We start from the raw sequence: 22,178 nt of genomic DNA, 5'->3' as shown, positions 1-22,178 counted from the left end.
TTAGGATATTGATTATCAATCCATTTTAATAAAGTTTTGACACCACTTTAATAGTGTGGGTATCTAAGGCATGCTTGGTAACGTCCTAGGCATGCTTGCAACATCCTCGGCCGTCCTCGGCATGCCTTGCAACGTCCTCAGCATGCTTTGCAACGTCCTCGGCATGCTTGACAACATCCTTGGCCGACCTAGGCATGCTTGCAACCTAGGCGTCCCACATCGAAAGAAATTCTTTCGATGTGGGACGCCTAGGTTGCAAGCATGCCTAGGTCGGCCAAGGATGTTGTCAAGTATGCCAAGGACGTTGTAAGACATGCCGAGGACGGCCGAGGACGTTGCCAAGCATGCCTAGGACGTTGCCAAACATGCCTTAGGTACCCACAAATAGGAAATGAAAAAAATTATCAAAATATTAATTTTTTTTTTTTAATTTTCTTGTAAATTTTTTTTAAATGGATTATTAACCAATGTCCTAAGGATATTCATTAGCATTTTCAAAAATATATGTATATATTTTACTTTTTAAAACTTTGGTATAATATATCCAAAATGGTTTGTACCATAATACAAGTTTTGAATCTTTTGATAATACAATTCCTAATCATTTGTGAGAAAAAAAAAATAATAATCGTAAGAAAGTTATTCAAAAGATAGGAAGAAAAATAAAGCAATATAAAAAAAGCAAAAAAGTATAACAAAAAAAAAAAGAAAAAAAAGAAAAAGAAGCAAAAACAGAAAATAACTTTTTGAAAACGCCATGAGAGGATCAAAAAACTGACCCAAGAAAAAACAGAGGGACGGAAACAAAACGAAACATCTTTCACCCCGTGATTTTCTCAAAACCAAATCTCTCTATCTCTGTCTCTTTCTCTCTCTGTTTCTTAAGACCAAAGAAAGAAACACAACTAAGACTTCAAGACACAGACACACACACGCACACACAAAAAAAACCTTTACACATTTACAGACGTTAAAAAAAATCTTTGAAATCCCACAAAAAAAAAAAAAAAAAAAACCCCATTATTCTATAAAGGTTTTTGCATTGATTTTTCAAAGCAGAGCTAAGGTTTGGATCAGAGGGTCCCATCATCACCATCATCAAGACCCAGAAGCAATCTCAGCAGTTTGATTTGATGACTTCTGCTTTGACATGTCGCCGCCGTTACTAGAACCTGAAGCTCCTCCTTCACACACAACAACAAGAAAAACCCAACAAAGCCACAGCTTTAACGGTGAGTTTTCTCTTCCTCTCCCATTTAATTCTCCTGGGTATCTTTCAAAATCTCATTTTGTGCCAATGAACCCATCAAATTTTGGTGATCAAACTTCTGGGTTTTCGAATTCTAATCAAAATGATCCCAATTTCGGCTTCAATACGCCGTCTTTTCCACGATCAACCTCCGGTACTTCGAGGCCGAGGCTTGTGAAGTTGAGGAGGCAATCTAATTCTCAGAATTTGAGGCCAAACGCCCCCGGTTTCAATCCGTTCAGGCCTGGTTCGGAAAATTCGGTTCTGTCAGGAACTGGGACTTCGGTTTCCGGGTTGGGCAGTGGGGGGAATGAGGCATTTATGTTTGGAGAGAATAGGAATGATTTGGGTGTGAATTTTAATCAGGGGAAGTGGGATTCTAGTGGAGGTTCGGGAAAAGGAGTTATTGAGGAAATGGGGAATTTGAGAATTGGGAGTGGGGATGAGTTTGTGAATATTAGGCAGAGTTCGAGTTTATCTGGGGGGTTGGAGAGTGGTGGCTTTGTATTCGGAAGTGGGTATAAGAAGGGTTCTAGTATTGATGAAAGCATTGCGTCGGAGCTTCCAGAAAATTTGAAGAAGTTGAACATTGAAGGTTCGGGGCATGGTGAAGGTATTGAGAAAATTAGAGATGGAAGGTTTAATGTAGGTGTGGTTGATAAGACCAAGTTTGGTTTTGGGAGTGGTGACAATGTGGGTAGTTCCTTTGATAGTAGTGTGGGAGCAGAACTCCCAAATGAATTGATGAATAAATTGAACATTAAAGAAGCTGGCCGCTTTGATGCCAATGATATGAGTATGTTTGTATTTGGAAGTCGTAAAAAAGGTGATGATTCATTTGCTGGAAGTTCAGTAAACACACTTCCTGATCAGTTGAAGAGTCTGAACATCAAGGAAACTTTAAATTCTAAGAGTTTTGAGAAGAAAGAAGTTAATATTAGGACCAATGAAAAAGAGAACCCTGTTCTTGGAACCAGTAAAAGTACTAGCGGTTTGTATGATGGAAGAAAAGAAGCTCTGCTTTCGAAGAAGATGGAGAAGTTGAAAGTAGGAAGTGGGGCAGAAGACTCTGTATCGGATACAGGGTCGTCTGCCTCTCGAGAATTTGTGAAGGAGATGCAAACGGGAAATTTTGGTGATAAGTTATTCCATGACCTTGATAAATCAGTACCCACAGAATTCACTTTTCAGCCAGGATTGCAGAGTAAGGATGCCAGTGGTAGTCAAGTTCCTTTCGATGAACCGAAAGATGATACCAAACTTGGTGGAAATGTTTCATCGCCATCTTCATTTTCATCTAGTGATACGGGTTTTCCACCAGCTGGGAGTGCTTTTGAAAGGCCTATGGCTGAGTTTAGCTTTGCAAGCAAACAAGACGGTATAGGGACACCCTTTGTAGAATTTAAAACACCAAAACCAAAAGCTAACATATTTTCAGGCATAAATCAGAAAATGGAATTCAGTGCAAAGAGGGAATCAACCAGAGACTCAAGAGTTAAGAAAATGAGTGGAAAATTGAAAAATCCCACCCCAGTTAAGCTGTGGCCTGGTCAAAATTTTGTTTCAAAGGAAAGTGATTCCCAAGAGAACCCAGAGCCTTCTGAATCTTATTCACCCATGGATATTTCCCCATATCAGGAGACATTGCCTGATAACCGTTACTCGAGAGAAAATTCTGTGACATCTGATGAGTCATTCAGTCTTGATAACAGCTATGGAGCATCTGATTCAGCACCAACGGTTTCAAGTGATGCTATAGATGAAGATTTGATTATTGCAACACAATGCTTGGATATGAATGATGGTGACTCAATATGCCAAGAAGCAAAAGTCGGAGATTCTGAATACCATTCTTATGGAAGTGTTGGTGCTGGAGACCTTCAGGAAGATTCTGCTTCTGGGGTTGAAACTGAAAGCTTCAAGTCTGCAGCTGAGGAGGTAGACTTTAATATTGATGTTGCTGTTACATCAGCAGAAGCTGAAGCCAGTCCAAGCTTAAACATTGAGAGGCATGATAGTGATGGCAGGATGCACATTGGTATTGCTTCAAGTTCAGAAGACATAAATGGGTCTAACTTTACCTTTGCTGCCTCTTCTGCCGCTCAAGATCAATTATCCGCTTTGAAACGCCACCAGAAAAAGAAAAATTTGTTGAAAGTTGGTCATGATATGTACGATTCTACACTCAATGCAAAAGTTTCATATGCATCATCCTCTGCGAATCTTTTTCCATTATCTGGAACTTCATTGCCTTCGTCTCCTGGGCGGGTTCAGAAGGGAGATTTATCTACTTCTCAATCCAAGGTTAAAACAGATTCAGAGCCAGATAAAAACCCAGAGATCAAGCAAGAGTCTGCTGCCAGTGTTGCATCTCAGGAAGCATGTGAGAAGTGGCGACTAAGGTCAGTATCAATTCAAATCATCTTCTTTTCATTTCTATCCATAAAATTTTTAAAACAATAAAAATCATCTTCCACATTGCATTTCTAGTATTTAGGTAGTTAGCCACATGCATGTTAAATGTTCTAATTATACCCCCTCCAGTCTAAGATGCCATATTGTTTGTTGAATATGATATTTATCAGGGGAAACCAGGCCTACAAGCGTGGGGATCTGTCTAAAGCGGAGGATTGTTACACAGAAGGGGTGAACTGTGTTTCCACAAGTGAGACATCTAGAAGCTGTCTAAGGGCTTTAATGCTATGCTATAGCAACCGTGCAGCAACGCGTATGTCTCTTGGAAGATTGAGAGATGCACTGGGGGACTGTGTGAAGGCTGCTGCAATAGATCCCAACTTCCTTAGGGTGCAACTTAGAGCTGCAAAGTAAGGGATTTTATTTTGAGTTTGTGGTGACTTTAAGTTGTCTACATATGCTAGTTTATCAGTTACTGAACTTGTTTGCTGCCAAAAAAAAATGTGAACAATCTATTAATCGTATTCTTGGTGATTAATAGTATTGCATTGTATTCTGTTGTATTGAAATCCTATCAACTTGTGGATTAATTTGAGAGGAAATTATTTGTTTATGCACATTTCAATGGTATATGGGGTGGAAGTTTCCACTCTTGATTTTTATGCACATTTTTTGTTCAACTAGTTTCTTTAGGCTTGTTTCTTATTCAGATAGATAATAATTTATGCTGTCTCATCAGCCTGATTTTGTTTAAAAATGATAGAAGATTATAATATCCCCTAATCCTTGCTTTTTCATTTTCTTAAAGTTGCTACCTTGCCCTTGGAGAAGTTGAAGATGCATCAAAATATTTCAAGAGGTGCCTGCAATTAGGAAGCGACATCTGTGTGGACCGGAATATTGCAGTAGAAGCATCTGATGGCTTACAAAAGGCGCAGGTACTGCAACTTACTGTTTGGAATAGATCAGATCTTGTCATTGTATTTATCACCAATTTTTTCATTATATGTATTTAACACTTATAAATATGAAAACTTTATTATAGCATCCAAATTGGAAATAATAACTCACTATTGTCTCATAAAAAATATCCAAATTGATATTTGTGCAGAGTATATCTTCGTTTATTTTAAATATATTTTAGGTGAAATGTAGTTAGGAAACATTTGGTTTTTAGAAGGTTGTTTTATTAGTCCTTGCAGCTGAACAATTTGAAGAGTGTAAATTCATTAATTTCATGTTGTATCACTCAGAAGTATAGTATTTTACAGTATCATTCATTATATAAATTTCCACTTCTCTATCTTAATCTTTCCAAAATTCAATAATTCAGGTATTTAGACGCATGTCTATTGCCTAATGAGAGTAAATGGATTCAATAAATTGGTTCTTTTCCATTGGGAAGGATAGCATTGTAATGGGAGAAAATGTATTACCATTCTAACAAGCATAAACATTATATGCCTCTTAGATTATTTCCTGTTTACTTGGGAAAGGTTTTTCATTGACCAATATATTCAGATGCTGCAAACATTATCTGGAAAACATTTTGTGCCAAAACAAACAGAGTGGTAGTTACAGAATTTTGAAAAACATGATGTCAAATTTTCTGATTGTATACTAATTGGCTTCAGTTTTGAAAGGACTTGGTGGTATTCCTGCTTTTTTCTTTCATATTTTCCTCTTCAAGATTTGTTGACCTTTTTTCCCGTTTACATCTCTGTGGATAACCTTTTATTCATTTCTTTTTCTGGTGTCCAAACTAATTTGTGTTTTTACTGGCTACCAGAAAGTGTCAGTATGCATGAATCGCTGTGCCGAACTTATGCAAAGGAGCACATCCAATGATGCAGAGACTGCTTTGGAAGTAATTGCTGAGGCTTTGACATTAAGCTCGTTCTCAGAAAAATTACTAGAAATGAAAGCAAATGCTCTTTTCATGGTTTGTGGCTCTTTTTGTGATACAGAGAAATTTTACTTCAAGACATTGGAATCTATTAGAATTCTTGTCTGTTTTGTTTTGAACTTTTGTTTCATCTGGCAGCTCCGGAGGTATGATGAGGTGATTCAGTTGTGTGATCAGACTCTTGGTTCTGCTGAAAAGAACTCTCCTCCAGTGGAAGCTAGTGCCCGTGAAAGAAGTCTGAATGATTCTGAAATCTTGGAGAACTATTACTTCAGGCTTTGGCGATGCCGCCTGATTTTTAAATCCTACTTCCATTTAGGAAGGCTTGAGGAGGGTCTTGCTTTTCTTGAGGAGCAACAGGACAAAGTATCTGTAACAAATAGGTAATTCATAATCCTAGCATGTATGAATCCTACCCCTCTATTTACATGCTTCATTGCAATGAAGGTATGTTTTTGCCACATAAAGTTCATAATGCTAATTAGAACTTTCAGGAATGGAAGTGAGGCCCTGGAATCATTAATACCCCTAGCTGGCACTGTACGTGAGCTCTTGCGTCATAAGGTATCCTTTTCTTTTTTGAATTCTTTTCCGTAAGTCCATTTTTTGTGCTTAAAATAGTGTTATTATAAAACTTAATGGACACCTTATAATGTTGAAGGCACCCGTGTAGGCTGTGTTACTTAAGGACAGCATAGTCTGGTTTACAGCCAATATGTTGTGTGCTCTCATTTATAATTTTGAATGGGATTTGTCCCATGCAAACATGAGCAATCCAACAGTCATTCATTTTGTATTTTCTTGTTTGGTCTTTTAAAGGAATTTTCTTTCCGGGCCTCCATGCTTTGAAGCCTATAATGGCTAGTACAAGAATATTAAATATTCTTGTCTGTCTATTTGAGTGTGCATAACATGTTGCACAATTCGTATATACATTAATGAGTGGATATTAAACCTGTGTAAGGTCTCTTTGAATGACTTTCCTGGAACACTCAAGTGTTTGGGGAAGTAGGGTTTGTTCAACAGGCTAGCCACTTCTTCATACAATCTGTTCCCAAAGTAACTCTTTTCTGTTATATGAGACCATTCCTGACCTGTCAATTCATAGGTCTCTACTTGTTAGTATAATGTTAAGGAAGTTAATGAGTGTGTATTGGCTTCTTTTACGTTACTCTTTCTTATGAATGTCCAACTTTCCCATGACAAAATGCACATTGTTGGATCTGCTTTGATGGGTGTGTCCAAAGATGGATCAGGGGAACAAAATCATGGTTCACCACAAGTTTCTTTAGGATACTTCATGCATTGCTAACCAAAAAAGATATGTTACTTAGGTGAATATACAAAATAACTTGGGGTAGTAAAGGAGAAATTTGTTCTTTACTATGTTACTAATCGTAAACACATTGTACTTTTCTTATCAATACAACTCTTACTACCTATCAAAAAAAAAAAAAAAAAGGTAGTAAAGGAGAAATTTGGATATTTGAATGATTGAATTGCACCTCAACTGCAATGTTTAAAGGATGAGACTATTCGGATGTCCATTTGCAGCTGCACAACTGATACATAAACCCAACAATTTGCGATATTTTTTTTTAAGAAAAGAAATGAACACACTCAGGGAATATTCAAACCATTTAGTTTAGAAATTCTTCACACTTCAGTTATAATGGGTTCACTAAAGTGCACTGTCAGTGTCTGCTAGAGCTGACAGCTTGACAATTTTCCATTTAGGTGTTTGATTTTCCACCTATGTCATTTATAAATGTTTGACTCAGATAACTGTCTCAAAATAACTACTTTAGTCCAATTGGCTTGACCCTTATTTGATTCTATGCTTTTATTATTTTCTTAGTACTTGCCCCATAATGCAGATCCTTAATTTTCTGGTAGTTCATTGGTAGCAATTCTAGCTAATCAAGTGAAAGAGTAAACTTAAATAAACTCAATTCAATTAAGCTTTTATATAATTAAATGCGATTTACATTTTATGTAAATCTGGGCCATATAAGCTATTACAGGAGCTCCAATTGTGACTAGTTTTTTGGGGGTCTAGTGTTGATTTGGATAGAGCTTTGTTTGAGTCGTGAAAACTGCATACTTTTAACATAGTTGTTTTCCTTTCTTTTGTTTGTACATATTTTTTCTCTGGCTGTTTCATTTTTCTAATGAAGTAGTCTTCTCTTAATACAAGTTTTCTTACCTAAAAAAAAAAAAAAACTGCATACTTTTAACTTATTCTTTAATTATATATAACTGTTATTATCAACAAGAGATAGAATATTTGCTATCCCCACAAATTTTACACTTGTGATGGGTCAAATGTTACTTATCCAAAAATGATGGTCAAATGTGAGACCTCTTCCTTGAAATGAGGAGGAATATGGCTAAACCACAAGAATAATAGTAATTATGAGTATTTGTTGCTTGACTGATGTTAGGGTAAAATGGTTGGACTGGTTAAATAGTCACATCATGCTTAGTGACTTTTTTTTTTTTTTTTTCTTTTTAATGTGTTCAGTTTTTTCCTGAAACTACTACATTTGCAGGTAGTAAAGTGCTTTATGGTGTATATAGGTTTTATTTTTCACTTGACTTGGCCTCCTTTTTCACTTAAAAAAAAAAATATATATATATATATATCTCTTATCAAAAACCTGTAATGAGTTATATTTGTATTGATTCATCTATTGTTCTCAACACAGGCTGCAGGGAATGAAGCGTTTCAGGCAGGACGGCATGCAGAAGCAGTTGAACATTATACTGCTGCTTTGTCATGCAATGTGGCGCCACGTCCTTTTGCAGCTGTTTGTTTTTGCAATCGTGCTGCTGCATACAAAGCCTCGGGCCAGATTACTGATGCTATTGCAGATTGTAGCCTGGCTATTGCTCTTGATGGAAATTATCTTAAGGTTTTCCTCTAAACTGATATGATCTACATCATTCTTAGATATAAACTTGTTGAAGAAGAAGTTGTTGGGGGCATTTGACATCTGGTGGAGACTAAACTTGGTCCATAGTAATGTACTCATTGTTTTAAATACACAAGTCTGTAATCTTAGATGGAACCATCAACATATTTACCATTAAGGAAAAAAAAGCTGGGTCTATGGAATGCCCAAAGTTTTGAGGAAAAGCAAATGGAAATTTAATGCAATTTAAACAGTGAAACCACTTAATTCTGGATGCATTCAGGTCTATATTTCTTGGTTTTAATAGGACTCCTTAGCAGGCAGAGCTAAAATTGATCTTTTATTGCCTTCTTGAAGATCCAATTTGGACATGTGGAGTGGGCCAATATGTATGTCATGCACACACTAGCACTTACACCATCATCATTTACATGCCTGAAACTGCATGTGGATTCCAAAACAGAAATTGAAACAAGTGGGGGATTCCCAGGATTGAAACACAAGACCTTTTAGGAAAACTAGGCTCTGATACTATGTTAGATTCTTGTTCTTTTAGAAAGTGTGTATAAGGTTTTATTAAGTTAATTACCCTAATACACATAAATATTATATATATGTGTGTGCGTTTTTTTTTTGGGGGGGGGGGGGGGAGTGAGTACAACGATACTATTGATACTAACTCATAACAATTCCTTTAGTCTCAAAAACTTAAATCTGTTAGCAAGTGGGCCAATAATGTATGTGCAAGCACACATGAATACCAACTGGAAGAAATTTTGAACTTCCATTATCATATAAATTACCAATCTGTTTGGAATCCAATAATTGAATCTGAAGCCAACTATGAATGAAGGTGCCATAGTCAACCCCTCTTTTGGATCCTCTCAGGCTTTTTTGCTTTAGATTATATTGATGTCCTTTATTTTTATTGTGATTTTACCCTTATCATTCTTCTCACTTAAGTATGCATTTTTGTATTTTCCTGAGTACACAGATTGTGCCCCCATTAGCAAATTTCAGTATATTTTTCTTATTTCTATTTTAAAAAAGAGGCATCTTATCCAACCTTTGATCAAGACAGCTTATTTTGGGTAGTTGTTGAATATGGATCAATGTCGGTCAAAATGTATTTGCTGGTAGTGAGTGCTATTGCACAATGAGGAAAACATGCAAATTAATTTTAGATATCAAGATAGATTCTACTGTTGTTACAATCAGCTATAGGGAGTTTATGGAGGAAATTGAAGTGTTATCAACTCATAGATATTGCCCTTTTTTTTTCTCTTACAACATTTGTTGGTGCGCCACGCACCACCCTAGTGGGTGAGGGGATTGGAATCTGTATTCTCCCATGGGGGAGACAAGGCAATGCCATTGAGCCACAAGGCTCTAGGGTATTCATGCACTCCTTTTTGTGCATTGTGTGATACTTCATTAAATTTTTTTTCCCTGTATTCATTTGTATGTTTGATCATTATCACTCAATCTGTTTGATTTTGTATGCAGACTCGTCAATCTAAATTGAAAGAGACTCATGTAGACAACCCTAATTATGTTGTCTTCTTCAGTAACATTGCTGGTCATATTTGTGCCTGATTGTGTTAATACTTTGACAGGCAATCTCAAGACGAGCAACTCTATATGAGATGATCAGAGATTATGGTCAAGCGGCTAGTGATCTTCGGAGACTTGTATCTATTCTCACTAAGCAAATAGAGGAAAAGACCAAGCAGTCTGGAGCTGCTGACCGATCGAATAGCTGTGCAAATGATTTGAGACATGCTCGTCTGCGGCTTGCTGAAATAGAAGAAGAAGCCAGAAAAGAAATCCCCTTGGATATGTACCTGATTCTGTAAGTTACTCTTTCTGCATGTTATTCCAACAGGATTTTATTAAATGACACTTCTTTGTTATGTGTTGTCATCTAGAGATAATTACCACTATTCCCTAATTGCCTGATGCATTAAGATAGTCTATACAGCATTTGACTTGAAGGCTGGATTTTTTTTTTTTAGAAAGGAGGGGGGGGGGGGGGGGTTTGGTGGTAAAAATGAATTTGGTACTCAATGGGTCATTAATATAAATTTAAGGGCCATTGTGATGCAGGAATAGTATTCTTGTCACTGTTTTTGTTTTTACTTTCTTTTATGAATGATATGTCACCCATATCTATTTTAAAAAAGGGCATTTCTAACACAAGCATAACTTGTGTCACCCAGGCTTTTGGACGCTTAAAAATAAAACCTTCAGTTACCTGAATGCAGATATCATTTTTTTTTTTTTTTAAAAAAAAAAATCAATAATTTGATAATTGAAGGAGGGGGGATTTGAACCCTAGATATCTCCTTTGGAAACACCAAGAGGTGCCAACTAGTTGAACTACAAGGCTCTTGGCTCATCTACAAAACTGGTGCTGGATTGTGTGTGGTGTGTATCTATGTCAAGAAACTTGTACATTAAGAATTTTAAAGAGGGAAAAAAAAAAAAAAAACAAAACTCTTTCATGGTTTTATGCATGCAAACTGATAGTCAATGTAGTTAAATACGTATCTTTATCTTTATAAATTGACAAAGATAGACAAATATTACCATGTTCCCTCAAGGTGTGGAGTATGATATGATTTAATTGTTTTTCTGAATAATGAATTTGTCTTGATTGGTCTTAGTTTATATCTCATGATCTATAGTTGATGTTATTATTTCTCTTTTAAATGCATGTGGAAATTTCCAGTACAGGAAAATTTCTGTTTTGGGTCTTTCCAAATGTTTATTGGGTTAAATAGCATTCCCTTTGTTCCATACTGAGGGTCTCTTTTGCTGCTTCTTTTTGTCTCAAAATTTTCCTTCCATTTGAACAAGTTAATAGTTTAAATTTGTAGTTTCTCTTTTTATCCTCACCTTGAAACTTGTGTCTGTCATAAAATGTTAAAACACCAATAGTATAAACTATAAATTTTGAAAACATACAAAAGTTGGTTTTCAAGATGTTACACTCATTAAACTCCGAGTTTATGCGTGTTTTGGAAAAAGAGGCCCTCATTATGGATGGAGTCCTAATTTTCCTTGGGATAAGTAAGTGAATGTTTATTTATTGATACATACTTGAGTCAAGGAGAAGACGAAGCTTCCTGAATTGGCTAGTGGAAGATGACAAATTTTGTGTACAAAGTTCCCTTCTTTATCTTCCTCATTTTTTTCCTTTTCTAATCTTAAATGTTGTTTATTTTATTGGAAACTAATGTTGTATATTCTCGGGAATCCTATTAAATGGTTCTTTTCTTGTTTCTTTTGAGGATTAAGTACTATTAAATGGTTTTTAGGTAGTCTCTGGTGTTTTCATATATGTATCTGGTTTTGGAGTAATGATTTATCAGGGAAAAGTAGGGTTTTTGTGTTTCTTTCATTTATTTTTCTGGCTAATGTAAAGTGAAAATAAATTACTTGTTCACTTTATCTTCTCCTTTGTTCTTTCCCATTAACATGGGGCCAATTTCCTTATACATGTGTCACATCTAAAGCTTGGTCCATTTTCATTCTTTACTTGATTATGTGGCATATATACAAATTAGTTTTGGATGCTTATGCCTAAGTATATATCTGTTAATCCAGTAATCCTTTAAACCTATAGATTTTGGCAGATACACATCAGTTCTTGTAACTAGATTTGTACATTCAAATATGCATCATGGTTTTGTGATTGTAATTGGCATTATGGAAGTTGTCTTAAAAAGTGTGTTGCTTACAAGTTCCATATTTTGTTTTTTAAGTGCTTCCTTTTCTTTTCTTTTTTCTTAGAAAGAGGTTGCCCCAAAAGCAAGATAATCACTTCTAAGGTTATTAATCTCAAGCCTTTGAGATCATTTGCTGATTCAAATTATGATTGCAGGGGAATTGGTCCATCTGTTTCAGCATCTGAAATTAAGAAGGCCTATCGGAAAGCTGCACTGAAACATCATCCTGATAAGGTTTAGTGCTGATTTATTTACTTATTAATAAAAATAAAGAATAAAGGCACTTATTTATGTAGGTAGTTACTGCTATTAACCTCTTAATAAATCCTTTCGTCGTGTAGGCTAGTCAATCCTTGGCAAAAAGTGACAATGGGGATGACAGGCTGTGGAAGGCAACAGCAGAAGAAGTTCATAAGGATGCCGACAAACTTTTTAAAATGATTGGAGAGGCATATGCAGTACTTTCAGACTCTATCAAGGTACGTGCATGTTATCATTCTGCACTCTGTTTATTTTTCCTTGGCTCAAGGTTTTGAGACTTAACATTTTTTCTTAGTGTTTTCCTGTAAAGAATATTGCATTTCAAAATGTCGAGTTCTACCTAGGAAAGAGTTGTTTAGTGTGTGTCCCACATATGAGTTTCCAAATTCACGGGAATGTTGCATGATTTGACTTGCTCAAGAGGGCACAAAGCCTGAGTTTCTTTTCATGGCACTAAGTACATTGTTTATCTATCATAGTCCATAGATGGATGAGGAAAGATATTCTATCTCTGGCTATTTGGATGGATGGAAAATGGAAAAAATTTTCCAGGAATGAAATTAAAAATTAAATAAGAACACAAAGCATAATAGTGCAGAGAAGATGTATATGGCATACAATAAGATATTTAGGACAGAACTATAAATTTCCATGGAATCTACACATAGATACATTCTATGAGATTAAGTGCCCAACCGTTAACTTACCAATAAATGACTTCTGCAGCGTTCACGGTATGATGCTGAAGAAGAGATGCGGAATGCCCAAAAGAAACGTACTGGAAGCAGCACATCTAGAGCACAAACAGATGCCCAGTACCATCCATTTGAAACAAGTAGCAGTAGGCGGCAATGGAGAGAGGTTTGGAGATCATATGGTAACTCACCCTCTAGAGGGTCGGAAGGCACTCGAGTGGGCAGGTATTCATGAAAACTTTGTGTGGATGTGCATAATTAGAATCTTGAGTTCTGATCAACAAGTCAGAGGGGAGGGGCTAGTCAGATGCTCATATGCATTCTATATGTAGCTTCGGCTTAGAGGTCCCACAGACAGGCAATTACTTTAAGCGACTTTTTGAGATCTAGTGGCATGTGTTTTGCTGGAGGTGCTAGCCGGGCAATAGGTCAGATTGAGAATCGCAGTGTTCTCTTTGACCTATAATTTTTTCAATATATATATGAAAAAAAAAAAAAAACTAGTTTTCTGAAAAGTATATTAACGTTTTGATAGTTTGAAGGAGGTGAGCTTTTGTTTGAAAAAGAAAAAAATGGGAAGGACGAAAGAAAGAAAGAAGAAAAGAGTTTGCTCTTTCTTACACAATATCTAAAGGAGAGGTCTGACCGGTCGTTTGAGCTATATAAATTTATTGGTAACATGTACAGCAGTGATGAAATGTGGCATTTCAAAAAAGAAACTTACTGGCTTTAGAAGTTTGCTAGTTCTGGCTGGGATTAAACAGATGAGTGGGGAACAAAGGGATTTCCTGATTGGTTCTAAAATCTTTGCTATCTTTTCTTTATGTTGGTTATATGTTCTTTTTCAAAACATTCATCCGAGTATGAGAGGAAGATTGTTCCTCCAACATATGGTCTGATGCCACGAAATGAGAGATTTTCTATTTGTAATTGTATTGAGACGTTTCGCTGTACAGTCACTGTATATCATGTTATTTGCTAATCCAACCCAAAAAAAAAAGGGAAAAAGAAAAAGTATAGGCAAGAAGTTTGAAAGGGTTTTCTGCATTTATATTTATGTTTTTGGTTTTCTAGTTGATCCAAAGTTACACAATAAAAGAAAGTGGGAGTGGTATTGTTGCCCCCAACGCATCATGGATCCAAAATTGACAATAAACTATCATATTAATCATCTTGCTGTGGAGGCTCAGCAAGCCTAACATAAGATATTGAGACCAATTTTTTCCCTCCCCAATAGCAAGAGGGGATGGGGGAGTTCGAACCTAAGTTTTCGTCATTAGAAGATCTATGTAATATCATTGAATTACAAGACTCTTGATATATTTTTTTTCAAATTATATATAATATTAGTGAGTAATTAATACATTGGTTTGTGCGTGGCTTGCCGCAAAGTAGTATTTTGTCCTTTTAAGGATCTTTCAAAATACAACCAAGCAAATGATAGCACCGTTGCATATCCAGAAAATGTTGTTTCATTGATTTGCAAAATCAAGACCTATGACTTCCTTCTTGACATATTGCCAACACAGAACAGGAACAACTGAAAAGCACTGATAGTTTGCAATCGTGATCTTTTGTAACTGTCTGAAAGAATATATTATAATTGTTTTTCTTTTCAACAGACAGCAGGCAAAGAAATGTCTTTTAGATATTTATTTACGTTGAAGTCGCATCAATGATATTCATTGCGTCGTTAGTTTGCAATTTTTTTTAAAATTTGTAGTAGTTTTAGCATTTTTTCAATAATTTAACTGCATTGAAAGAAGCAAGACGTGTAATGAATGGTCTTAATTACATAATAATAATTTATACAAAAGGATTAGTTAATAATTGGAGTTTAGAAGGCTTAATTAAGTAGGCAGTACTCCTCTATCTTCTTCATGCAAACCTCATCTACTACATTACTTTCTCTAATAAATATAACTTCAATATAAAAACTTGGAGACAGTTGTGAAATGATAGAAATAGATAAAGTAAGAAGAAAACAAGAAATATATATTGATAAACTCTTATATTCAAGTGGTCATCCACAATCCTTTTGATATCTCTTAGATGTGTACAATAACAGTAAAGCAAACCCACATATATATAGAACTTTAGAATGCTTGTAGAGTTCATGGGATAAGGTTGCAATAATGAGTACAATTATGAATATACATCTCCCTTATAGACTTTACACATTTCAGCCTTTACACATCCCAAATAACATTTTCATTGCTCAAACTTTACACATTCCAATCAGACTTTATTTCTAACCGAGACCAAAATAAAAACACAATAAAAATAGGAAGATGAGGCAAGCTGGAACATATTCAGGAACGTTGAGAAGAGGGCCTCACTTGTTACCATTGGCAAGGATAAACAAGACCATGAAGAGTATATATAGAGAGAGACTTGTGAGCTGCTCATAGAGGATTTGACACAGGTCTTGGATAGTGAACATGCAAGGCAAGAAGAGAAGGACCCTGCTTCACAAACACATGGGCTCAGCTGTTATAGCGACTGATATGTTTGACTTTCTTGTCAGAACCATGGTGAAAAAGTGAAATATTGGAGTCTTAGCTCTTGGGGTCTCTATCTTTCTCTTTCCCTCCAAAGTTGTATACTAAAAGCAAGCATAATAGAAAAAAAATGAGGGTTACCCATTGTAACACCCGTCTCACTTAAATTTAATTTAATTGTTTCTAGAGTGAAGTTGATGAATTATTTAATTTATTTTGGAAGTGATATTATTCTATATTTGATATCTACAAAGAAAATAAATAAAAGAAGATATAACGTGAAAAATTATTTTTGTATATTATTTATATTTAACTTTTAGTCTTCTTATCAGTTAAGGAAAATGATAAGAGATTAAAACCTATTTGGATTAGGAGTTTAAGTGTCATTGGAATTCTTTAAACTTATAGCCTATCTAAACAACCTTAATTTGAGTTTAAATAGGAATTAAAGTCTTGGAAGCTTATTTAAGTTTTATAGGCTTCTTGAAAACTAAAGAGATAAGTTTTAGTGGGTTTTAAATTCTAGCCTAGGTAGGAAACTGTTTTAACGTGAAAAAGCTGAAAAGTAAATTAATGTTTTCTACATGAAAGACAGAGAGAGAAACTATGAGATTACGGGGGAAAAGAAAATTTGCTGCATCCGTGTGTTCAAGTATACCTCTCTCTCAAAGATCTTTGGGAATAACCTATAAAGCTAGTGTAGTCTATTAGATTCGCATGAATTTTTCCATACAAACTCATGACTTAAGCTTTTGGATGATTTGTTATTGGGATTTACGCAGCTTAGGGCCTATTTGGGTAAGTGTTTTCCGTCACTCAATTTCCATCACTCATCACTCATCACTCAGTTTCCATCACTCATTATTTTTCACACTATTTGGAGGGCCCACGTCTGTCACAGTGCAGCTTTTTTTTTTTCACTAGCAGCTTCTTCTTTTTTTTTTTTTCCTCCTAAGTTTGGTGAGTCTAGGTACTAAAGAAAAAAAAAAGAATAGAACAGAACAGACGACCCAGTAAAAAAAAAAAAAAAAAAAAAAGAAGAAGAAGAAGGAAAGAACAGCCAACGCCAACCCAGCAGAGAAAAAAAAAAAGCCAACGCCAACCCAGCAGAAAAAAAAAAAAAAAAAAAAAAGAAAAAAAAAGAAAGTCAAAAGGTGGTCAAAAGTTGCGGCTGTGGGTCCCTCATGTGTGTTTATTTATGGAAATGTCATTGAGTTATGAGTTATGGAAACTGAAAACAGCCTTTTGTTGTTTTCAGTTTCCATAACTCATAACTCAAAAATCAGAGAATTGAGTGATGAAAACAGAGTTATGGAAACAGAGTTATCGTTTGGCCAAACAACCTTTTTGCTATGGGTCCCACCATTTTTGAGTTATGAATTATGGAAACTGAGAATTGAGTTGTGGAAATTGCTTACCCAAACAGGCTCTTAATTGCTAGTGGTGCTAACTTTATGGATGCTATATATATATATATTGGGTTAATATGATCTACAAGCATATGATTATTTGGAAGCCAACTTCTAATGGGAGAATAAAATAACATAGATATCTACATATTCGGTTCATTAGAATTGTTTACTAGGTATTGATTTTTGGAGTACTTGATAAAGCAATTGAGTACTAAATTAGCTATAGTACCACAATAAGTTGTGAGATACGAATTTTAAGATTGAAATTTATATTTTCATTGCTGCCTTAGTGTATCCATTCTTACTGAGTCGTCTTGTCCTTTTTTAGGTTCTAGTTGACATTGTTTCAGACAGTTGAAGTGAAGCTTGGTTTAGCAATTAGAAGTTAGTAGACTTTAGAATATGACGTCTCTCAAGACGTGTATATATATATTCTTTGGTAAAAAAAAAAATATATATATATATATATAAATAATTGCAAAAGTGAAGTTTCAAAATTTTATACCATTGTCAATGCTTTTTACGTACTTGAATTTTATTATCTCTTGTGTGTTATTTTGAAACTATACATGTTAAGAATATATAACTCAAAACTGTATTTTTGAGAAAGTATTCATTATATAATATATGATTGGTATTGACAATATTGTAATAAAGTAAGAATGTTTTCAAACGGTCAGCTAGACAGTCTGCAACCTTTGCCAACACAGGATTAAGTGTTGGTCTTCGGCCAAAGTAGTGTTATTGTGGTGCGGTGCTGTGTTATCGTTTGCTCTTCGAAGCCAGTGTTATTGTTTGCTTTTTGGAGCCAATGTTGCCTCTTTAAGGTTAGTGTTATTGTTTCACATGGGAATCACCCACAGAGTGTTTAGCAGTATAAGTCTTTGTCTGACTAATTTTTTCCATATTGAACTACTGTTTTATTGTTATTGGCCTTTATTAGTGGAAAAAAATTATTTATTTCTATATTATATTTGTTCTATCTATTTTAGTGTACTTTGGCCAACTAAAGTGATTACTATTTTATTTACTGATTACATTGTTATAGTTAAATGTTTTATTCCTGACAGTTTTACAGAGTATATTATATTACCGTTAAAACTATTTGTAAATGTTTTGTAAAGCTTATATTTTGTTAATGATACTATTATTTTGTTTTGAGAGACATCCTCATGTTATGTAATCTCTTATTGACCTTCCAGCTCACCCCCTTTCTTCCACCCTTTCAGATTAGAGCAGTGGAATATCTTTTGGTAGTAGATCATTGGAGTCATAAATTGAAGACTTCTTTTGGAGCTATGTTAGTTGATAAATTGTTTTATTATGTTTTCTTAGGACAGTGAGTTTGGCATTTGTGAAACTCTTTTAGATTGTATTTGGAGACTTTATTGTTAAAGTTTTTATTTTATGGATTCTATAGGAAAGAGTTTGATGGTTTGATGTTTATTTGTGGACATTTAATTACACTCTGTTTTATTATATCATTGTTGATTATTTATAAGACAGGTCGTGCATCTAAATCCTTGGTTTGAGTTTGGGGTATTACACCCATACGGTGGATTTTGTTGTTTTGGATTAGAATGGTTGAAAATAAAGTAAAAAATAACTTTATAATGACAAAATATTTCTTTCCCCTTCTAAACTAATGAAATCTCACATGAAATAAAGTATTTTGAGGTTAAAATCAAGAATATCTCATATTAAATAATTTGATTATAATGCAAACTCGGTGTCTCACATGAAATATTGGTTTTAACATGTTCATGCATTATCTCAACATCACATGCTCGTGCATTTCATGCATTTTAGAGTTCATTTGAAGTATAAGCCATTTATCCTTGGACGTATCTGACTTCTGTTTGTTGTTTTATGCAATTTATGTCTCTGAAATGAAAGGAATCCCCTAGAAATAATGGAGGTGGCTAGGAGTGTTTATTGACAACACATATATTGTGATGCCAGTGGCGGCTCCAGAAATTTTGTTTAGGAGAGACATTAAAAAATTTTAATAAAAAAAAAAACTTGAATATATCGAGTTATCAACAAAAAAAAAAATAATAATAATAATACATGAAGTTTTACAATTTTCTTCTACAAGTTTTCAAATTTTGAATTGTTATATGATAGTTCATGTAAGGACACAATTTGTAACGACCCAAAACGATACTGGGTTCGCACGTAAAAAGGCCCAAACAATATCATTTATAGAGCGTGGGTTTGAAAGGCTAGGCCTTGGTCACTAGACAGTGGTTTTTCGTGGTATTCATACAAAATTAAATCGTGTACGCTCGAGGAGTCTTTCTCCTGGAGGTGGGCTGGGAGGCTCTGGTTTTTGGCTATTTTTCCCAGCCCCCTTCTTAGTGCATCAACCTTCACATTATATAGCCCTTCTTGGCTGATCTTAGCCCTCCATTTGTTGATCAGGCAGGTGCCTACTTCAGTACCCGTCCCATCAGCTGTCCCTCCTTACTTTTTGTTAGTTGCGATGATCGAAGTCACCCTGTCCAGGTGTCTTTTCTCATTAACATGGTTAGGATGTTGGCGGGTGCATTTAATGCGGAGATAACGTATTTACCCTGAACCAGTTTCGCACTGTACCCCCACATGGGTCCTATTCTACTCGCATCTCCTTCAGGGGATTTTTTGGGGGCAGCCTTCATCGAGGCGTTGCTCTTCCCCTTAAAGCCTTGGAGTGCCGAGGACAGGGTCATCCTCGGCTGTTCCCCTCGACACTTCGGCCTTTCCCCATTCGTCCTCGGCAAATACCCTCCTCGGCACGGGCCCTGAGTCCTAATAGAGCGTGGGCCGGATCATAAGTTCCCTGGCCCTTCAACCTTCACATTATATAGCCCTTCTTGGCTGATCTAGCCCTCCATTTGTTGATCAGACAGGTGCCTACTTCAGTACCCGTCCCATCAGCTGTCCCTCCTTACTTTTTGTTAGTTGCGATGATCGAAGTCACCCTGTCCAGGTGTCTTTTCTCATTAACATGGTTAGGATGTTGGCGGGTGCATTTAATGCGGAGATAACGTATTTACCCTGAACCAGTTTCGCACCGTACCCCCACGTGGGTCCTATTCTACTCGTATCTCCTTCAGGGGGTTTTTTGGGGGCAGCCTTCATCAAGACGTTGCTCTTCCCCTTGAAGCCTTGGAATGCCGAGGACAGGGTCATCCTCGGCTGTTCCCCTCGACACTTCGGCCTTTCCCCATTCTTCCTCGGCAAATACCCTCCTCGGCACAGGCCCTGGGCCCTAATAAAGCGTGGGCCGGATCATAAGTTCCCTGGCCTCACAATTCATTATAAGTATCTATTGCGAATGTGGGTAGCTATGACTTATGAGCCTATGACCATTTTATTTTGTTAAATTTATTTAACATTTTTATTTTTATGCGGTTGTTATTATCTATTTGTTATTGTTTTTATAAAAATATTTTAAACTAAATGACTAAACTATACTTATTAATTTTGTATTAATTATTGAAGCACACAACCACACTCATTTATACATAAATTTTGGACAATCACTAACTTTACATTTTTTTTTCTTAAATTTTACTAACTTTATAACAAAAAGTTATTATAACATGATAACAATACACACACATGTAACAAACCATCTCTATTTCCTAATTATTAAATTATATCAGGCTCTTGGTTTGGTTTCTCAAAAAATAAAAAAATAAAAAAAAATTATATAAATTTATACTATATTTATATTGTACACACAAACGTCCACACACATCATAATTCACACAAATAACATTATAACAAAAAGTAAATCAATATTAGACACACTCACATACATAATATAAATTTATAAAAAAGTGTGACATTTACAATTCACAAACACTTACTCTTTGCTCTTAGAGTTGGAAATACTTGTAAAAAGGGTGTGCAAAAATATTTTTAAAAATAAATTAAGGTATTAAACTAACAAAAAAAAAATTATATATATATATATATATAATTTTTTTTTTTTTTTTGAAGTCAGGGGGGTTCATTTGAACCCCTAAATATAGTGTAGTGCCGCCCCTGTGTGATAAATTGCAACATTGGGCAAAAGAAAAGGTAATTTCTTAGACATTAATTTAGCATATTCAAAATATAATCACACCTTCGGAGTAATATTGAATGGAACATAACAAGTAAAGCCATAGTCCATGGTTATGTTTTCCCCATGCATTGTGTGTAAATTAAATTTTTTATAATTTTATTCAAATACAAAATTAATTAATTAATACAGTAATTTGGAGCTAAAAAATAGATTTTTAAATTTAGGTTAATCCATCCAGGCTACTGACTTTAATGACCCAAGGAAAAGTGCTAGCCACATCTGCGTTATACCTCAAAAGGACTAGTTGCAATTGAAGCTCCTTGCAGTTGTTAATAAAGCCCAGTTCAACCCAGTAAATATCCGATGTGGGACTCATCACACACCCACACACATCACACAATCAATCATATTGGGGCATCACAATCTCCCCCACTTAAATCCCTAACATCCTTGTTAGGGCCCACTTTGTGGGTAGTGTCTCTGAGCCCATATGGGGTTACCAGGCCAGCTCTGATACCATATGTAACGACCTAAGGAAAAGCACTAGCCATATCTGCGCTATACCTCAAAAGGACTAGTTGCAATTGAAGCTCCTTGCAATTGTTAATAAAGCCCAGTTCAACCCAGTAAATATTCGATGTGAGACTCATCACACACCCACACACATCACACAATCAATCATATTGGGGCATCACAATTTCTATGCATCTTGTGCTTTTTGTAGCAAAGACAAAAAGGAAAAAAAAATCCCCTCTTTAATAAAGTTTACATGAAAACACTGCATATTTTGATATGTTAATAATAATAATAAAAAAATGCAAGTTCTTAATTTCTAGATATTGGTTTTCCATTTCCGAAACATAAATATACAAATTGGAAGTGATATTAATTGAACAGACCAAAACTATAATGGTATTCCAAATAAGGTCATTACATTCAAAACATGAATATGTATCGAACAAAATCATAACATGTAGCGTGATTAATTATGTTTATGTTTTCACACATTTATAAACATACATAAACATATATAAAC

General features: G+C 35.2%; 1 protein-coding gene across 1 annotated transcript; it reads left to right on the top strand.

Moving 5' to 3' along the window:
- The first annotated feature begins 984 nt into the window (after positions 1-984).
- On the top strand, positions 985-14,223 carry LOC115974965. Its single transcript, XM_031095567.1, has 11 exons — positions 985-3,651; positions 3,835-4,074; positions 4,473-4,602; positions 5,454-5,606; positions 5,709-5,953; positions 6,065-6,134; positions 8,279-8,485; positions 10,102-10,337; positions 12,372-12,450; positions 12,558-12,695; positions 13,204-14,223. The coding sequence occupies exons 1-11, from the start codon at positions 1,151-1,153 to the stop codon at positions 13,405-13,407; spliced, it is 4,203 nt and encodes a 1,400-aa protein (XP_030951427.1). The 5' UTR covers positions 985-1,150; the 3' UTR covers positions 13,408-14,223.
- The last annotated feature ends 7,955 nt before the right edge of the window (positions 14,224-22,178 follow it).

This window comes from Quercus lobata, chromosome 1 (assembly GCF_001633185.2).
Source record: "Quercus lobata isolate SW786 chromosome 1, ValleyOak3.0 Primary Assembly, whole genome shotgun sequence".
In the NCBI taxonomy this organism is placed as follows: Eukaryota; Viridiplantae; Streptophyta; class Magnoliopsida; order Fagales; family Fagaceae; genus Quercus; species Quercus lobata.
Note: the sequence above shows the minus strand (reverse complement) of the source record. Positions and strands in the feature narration are given on the sequence as shown.

Bases quoted from the DNA above. Each gene is read 5' to 3' on its own strand.
- LOC115974965 (XM_031095567.1), top strand. From the start codon at position 1,151: ATGTCGCCGCCGTTACTAGAACCTGAAGCTCCTCCTTCACACACAACA. The intron at 5,954-6,064 runs GTAATTCATAAT...TAGAACTTTCAG, and splicing joins AAAGTATCTGTAACAAATAG to GAATGGAAGTGAGGCCCTGG. The intron at 8,486-10,101 runs GTTTTCCTCTAA...ATACTTTGACAG, and splicing joins TTGATGGAAATTATCTTAAG to GCAATCTCAAGACGAGCAAC.